The sequence below is a fragment of the Meleagris gallopavo genome, unplaced genomic scaffold (assembly GCF_000146605.3).
Source record: "Meleagris gallopavo isolate NT-WF06-2002-E0010 breed Aviagen turkey brand Nicholas breeding stock unplaced genomic scaffold, Turkey_5.1 ChrUn_random_7180001954910, whole genome shotgun sequence".
In the NCBI taxonomy this organism is placed as follows: Eukaryota; Metazoa; Chordata; class Aves; order Galliformes; family Phasianidae; genus Meleagris; species Meleagris gallopavo.
In genome coordinates, this window is record NW_011215808.1 from 1 (window position 1) to 5,088 (window position 5,088).

General features: G+C 60.0%; 2 protein-coding genes across 2 annotated transcripts; one reads left to right on the forward strand and one right to left on the reverse strand.

Moving 5' to 3' along the window:
* The first annotated feature begins 273 nt into the window (after nt 1-273).
* ANAPC15 (anaphase promoting complex subunit 15) lies at nt 274-1,772 on the forward strand. The gene is made up of 4 exons (NM_001282121.1): nt 274-393; nt 1,129-1,188; nt 1,408-1,545; nt 1,725-1,772. The coding sequence occupies exons 1-4, from the start codon at nt 274-276 to the stop codon at nt 1,770-1,772; spliced, it is 366 nt and encodes a 121-aa protein (NP_001269050.1).
* A 662-nt stretch (nt 1,773-2,434) lies between these two features.
* Nucleotides 2,435-4,417, reverse strand: LOC100548836 (transmembrane O-methyltransferase homolog). Its single transcript, XM_010728142.3, has 3 exons — nt 4,156-4,417; nt 2,821-3,017; nt 2,435-2,755 (listed from the first exon to the last, which is right to left on the reverse strand). The coding sequence occupies exons 1-3, from the start codon at nt 4,415-4,417 to the stop codon at nt 2,435-2,437; spliced, it is 780 nt and encodes a 259-aa protein (XP_010726444.1).
* Between the last annotated feature and the right edge of the window lie 671 nt (nt 4,418-5,088).

The following is a 5,088-nucleotide window of genomic DNA, read 5'->3' on the forward strand; positions in this document are numbered from 1 at the left end:
GGGCAGATATCCCCGGGGTCTGGGGTGCTTGTGGCTCTCGGCGCACACAGCTGTCAATCAACGCCTGGCCACACCCCCGCCTTGACCACGCCCCAATCGCAGCCCCGTGTCGCTCAACGGGCGTGGCCTCAAATAGCCCCGCCCCCCTTTTGCCCGCCTTCAGTCTGCGTTCTGCGCATGCGCAGTTCCGTAGCAGCGCCGTCCCAGCAGTAGTATTTCCGGGGTCAGATTGTACTTCCGGGTCGGCCGCTGCGGCGGTGCCTGGTGGGCGCCATGTCCACACTGTTCCCTTCGCTGCTGCCTCGCCTGACCGAACCGCTGTGGTTCAACCTGGACCGACCGTGCGTGGACGAGACCGAACTGCAGCAGCAGGAACAGCAGCACCAGGCCTGGGTAAGGCCGGGGGACACCGGGGGTCGTTGTGAGGCTCGGTGTAGGCCCAGCAGGCCTCAGCCCCTCTGCTCAGCAATGGGAGACTCCGTCAGCAAGGGGAAATTCTGTGCTGTGAGGGCGGTGCGGTGCTGTGCTGCTGCCCTAGAGGTGCCCGGATTGGGCAGGCTGAGCCGCTGGGGTTGCCCAGCCCATGGCGGGAGTTGGGTCTGGGTTTTAGGGTTCTTCTCAATCCACCATTGTTCCTTCCGACCCTCCCCGGGCTGATCTGCGATGCTCGGAGTCCGTGGATGTGCTGTGCTGTGAGCTCAGCCCGGAGCTGAGACCCACGGGAATCGTGGCGGCCAGCGTGTGTTTGATTACAGTGAACGGGGGATTGAATTGTCTGCTTGAAATTAAAAGAAATCAGGCAATTAAAAAATCTCGAGCAGCTGGGAGAAGCTCAGAACCCCCCCACGCCCCCGGGGCAGAGAGGTGTTAATTGAGAGCTGTGTTAATTGAGAGCTGTTCTAATTGAGCTTTGCCACCTCCCCTGGGCAAAGAGTTTCCTTCTAAACGATGTCAACTCACGTCTTGGGGGCACTCATGGCCACCCCCCTTCCTCATCTCCGTGTCCCCACGTGGACGTGTCCTCTGTGCCCTGTCCCCAAGGGGCTGCAGCCCTATGTGACAGTCCCAGGTTTTCCCAGCCACGCTCCTCCCTGTCCCCTTTGACCACCCTTTCACCTTTCTCCCCAGCTCCAGAGCATCGCCGAGAAGGACAACAACCTGGTGCCCATTGGGAAGCCGGCCTCAGAGGTGGGTGACCACACTGTGGGACATCTGTCACCCAACCTGGCACTGTCCCCAGCGAAGGAGTGGCAGAAGGAAGGGTATTTTGGGGCAGCACGTGGCTGTGTGGGGATGGGGGCTGGTGGGGCTGAATCCCCAGTCCCTAATTGGGACGGAGACGTGGGTGGTGTGGCAGTAGATTTGCAGGTTGGCTCTGGATGCGATGTGTCTCTGTGACACCCGCAGCACTACGATGAGGAGGAGGAAGAGGACGACGAGGACGATGAAGACAGCGAAGAGGATTCTGAGGACGATGAAGACATGCAGGATATGGATGAGATGAACGATTACAACGAGTCTCCTGATGATGGGGAGATCAATGAGGTAAGGGGAGTGTTGGGGTGGGCTGGCCTACATCCCTGCCTCACGTCTAATCCCAGAACCACAGTTTGGGTGGGAAGGAACCCCAAAGCCCACCCAGCCCCTTTGTAGACACCACAAAATCACAGCTGAGTGAAGTGATGTTCCTATGGGGCAGAAATCTCCAAAGTTTTCCTTTCCAGGTGGATATGGAAGGGGCAGAGCAGGACCAGGACCAGTGGATGATCTGATCCTGGCAGAACCGGAGCCAGATTTGGCATGAGATGGGGATTGAGCCCTCGTCCTTCTGCTTGGGGCTGTCCTGGAGCTGGGGGTTTGCTCTGGTGACCACCACACCTCACGGTGGGCACAGCACAAAGCTGCCCAGCAGGGCCAGGAATGCTGGGCAGTGCCAGTGGGGGCACAGCACAACTGGGAGCAGTGAGGGGACACAAGAGGAACGGAGCATCTTTTCTAATAAACGCCTGTTTTTTAGGAAATCAGCCCCCAAATCTGAATGGCTTCGGGTGTCACGGGGCCGTGGTTGTGCCTCACAAGGCTCTGAGCACAGCTCTTCCCACTGAGCTCTGACCACAGCCCACACAGAATGGTCAGGGTTGGAAGGAACCTCAAAGATCGCCAGTCTCCAACCCCCCACCGCATGCAGGGCCACCGACCTCCACATTTCACAGCAGCCCAGGCTGCCCAGTGCCCCATCCAACCTGGCTTTGAACACCTCCAGGGACGGACGGGGCATCCACAGCCTCTCTGGGCAGCTGTTCCAGCACCTCTCTCTGTAAATCCACAAAGCACAGCAGCCCCGCATTTCCTTTGGGGTCGATGTTTATGGCTGAGTGTGAGCACAGCAACGGGAAGCTGTGATTTTCACCGGACACCACCCCGCAGTGGCAGCTCAGCGGGCCCCAGCGTAGCAGAGCTCAGCGATGCCATCAGGGATGGCACGGCAGTACTCCAGGCTGGCGCGGTGCACCCTGCAGCGATACTTCCCGCACGTCTTGGCGTACTGCAGGAAGTGTGGAGCTCCGGGAAAGACCACGTTATCAGCCAGCACCGTGGCCCTATCGGCCAGCAACCCGTTCTCTTCCAACAGCTTCAGATCCCTCAGGTAACAACGCTTCCAGTGATCCATGAAGACAAAATCTACGCTCTGCAGGCCGTGCTGCTCCCTCAGCTGCGGGATCACCTCCTCGGAATGGCCCACGATCAGCTCTACCTGCATAGAAGCACCCTCAGCTCCCCTGCCCTGCCTTGGCACCGCGCCGCCGGCCAGCTGCTCACCGTCTGCTCGTCGAAGCCTGCCAGGCGGATCACCTTCTCGGCCACGGAGGCGTGCTGGGGGTTTGGTTCCACCGTGTAGAGTCGGGCGCCCGGCTGCAGCGCCGCAGCCATCAGCACGGTGCCGTAACCGCAGTAGGTGCCCAACTCCAGCACGGTGCGAGGTGCCCGCTCACACAGCAGCTTCTCCACGATCTTCCCTGCCAAGGCAGAGGCTCCTCAGCGCCCTGCTGGGCTGTGAGGGCCCCTACAGCCGTTGTGCCACCCTGTTGTGGCTGTGCCATCGGTCTTGTGGCTGTGCCAACGGGGCCATCGTCTGGCCGGGAGTGCCACGTGCATGCCAAGGGTGCCATGGCTGTGCCAAAGACGCTGCAGCCATACCGAGGGTGCCAGGGCTGTGCCATAAGTGCCTTGGCCATATCAAGGGTGCCAGGGCTGTGCCAAAGATGCTGTGGCCATACCAAGGGTGCCATGGCTGTGCCAAAGATGCTACAGCCATACCAAGGGTGCCAGGGCTGTGCCAAAAGTGCCTTGGCCATACCAAAGGTGCCAGGGCTGTGCCAAAGATGCTGCGGCCATACCAAAGGTGCCAGGGCTGTGCCAAAGATGCTGCAGCCATACCAAGGGTGCCAGGGCTCTGCCGAAAGTGCCTTGGCCATATCAAGGGTGCCATGGCTGTGCCAAAGATGCTACAGCCATACCAAGGGTGCCAGGGCTGTGCCAAAGATGCTACAGCCATACCAAGGGTGCCAGGGCTGTACCAAAGATGCTGCAGCCATACCAAGGGTGCCCTGGCTCTGCCAAAAGTGCCCTGGCAATACCAAGAGTGCCATGGCTATGCCAAAGATGCTGCAGCCATATCCATGGTGCCACAGCTGTGCCAAAAGTGCCTTGGCCATACCAAGGGTGCCGTGGCTGTGCCAAAGATGCTGCAGCCATACCAAGGGTGCCCTGGCTCTGCCAAAAGTGCCCTGGCCATACCAAGGGTGCCGTGGCTGTGCCAAAGATGCTGCAGCCATATCCATGGTGCCACAGCTGTGCCAAAAGTGCCCTGGCCATACCAAGGGTGCCAGGGCTGTGCCAAAGATGCTGCAGCCATACCCATGGTGCCACAGCTGTGCCAAAAGTGCCCTGGCCATACCAAGGGTGCCGTGGCTGTGCTAGTGATGGCACAGCTGTACCCACGGTGCTGTGCCCATGCCAGTGGTGCCGTGGCCATTCCACAGCTGTGCCACTGACGAAGTAGCCCTGCTACCAGGCTGGTAGTGCCGTAGCCACGCCAACATTGCCACAGCCACACCAACAGCCCTGCCAGGAGCCCCACGCGGCCACGCTCACCTTTGAGGGGTCCCACACAGCTGAGGTGCTCGCAGTGGTAGCTCCACTGATCGAAGGTGTGCAGGATGTGCTGGGGGTCCCCGGGGATGGCGTGGGTCAGCACGTACTGGAAGGCACGCTGCTCGCGGGGCACCCCGGTGAGGCGGTCCTGCAGCCAACCCAGCAGCACGGCACGGTACAGCAGCACCAGGTAGTGCCGGTAACGGATCAGCAGAGTGATGAGGAAGGGGAGGAAGGCCAGAGCGATGGCTGGAGACACCATGGCTCCTGTGTCCGGCAACCCTACCACCAAATACACCAAATCCTGGGCCACGCGCCCTGCCCCTCTCACCCCAAACCTTGGGAGTTGTAGGAGATTCTTGGCTGCTGTTGTGGTCCCCACTTCTGGTTGTGCTCAGTGTGTCCCCAGGTCTCCAGCCGGGCTCTGCTCTGTGCTCAATTATTGATGGTGACACCTTAGGCACAGCCTGAGCCGGCTCCGGTTACTGGGCTGAGTGGGGATGTGTTACGGGGTGGGGGAGGGACTCAGATGGGATGGGGATGGAGTAGAGATAAGGATTGGGATGGAGTAGTGATGAGGTGGAGATGGGGCAGAGATAAGGATGGGGTAGTGACGAAGTGGAGATGGGGCAGAGATAAGGATGGGGATGGGGTAGGGATGGGGATGGGGTAGTGATGAAGTGGAGATGGGGCAGAGATAAGGATGGGGTAGTGATGAAGTGGAGATGGGGCAGAGATAAGGATGGGGTAGGGATGGGGATGGGGTAGGGATGAAGTGGAGATGGGGCAGAGATAAGGATGGGGATGGGGTAGGGATGGGGATGGGGTAGTGATGAAGTGGAGATGGGGCAGAGATAAGGACGGGGATGGGGTGGGGATTGAGTAGAGATAAGGTAGGGATGGGGATTCATGATCCTTGAGGTCCCTTCCAAC

Coding starts and splice junctions, on each gene's coding strand:
- ANAPC15 (NM_001282121.1), top strand. CDS start 274: ATGTCCACACTGTTCCCTTCGCTGCTGCCTCGCCTGACCGAACCGCTG. Junction 394..1,128: donor AACAGCAGCACCAGGCCTGG/GTAAGGCCGGGG, acceptor CTTTCTCCCCAG/CTCCAGAGCATCGCCGAGAA. Junction 1,189..1,407: donor TTGGGAAGCCGGCCTCAGAG/GTGGGTGACCAC, acceptor TGACACCCGCAG/CACTACGATGAGGAGGAGGA.
- LOC100548836 (XM_010728142.3), bottom strand. CDS start 4,417: ATGGTGTCTCCAGCCATCGCTCTGGCCTTCCTCCCCTTCCTCATCACT. Junction 3,018..4,155: donor CTGTGTGGGACCCCTCAAAG/GTGAGCGTGGCC, acceptor CTGCCTTGGCAG/GGAAGATCGTGGAGAAGCTG. Junction 2,756..2,820: donor CAGGCTTCGACGAGCAGACG/GTGAGCAGCTGG, acceptor GCTTCTATGCAG/GTAGAGCTGATCGTGGGCCA.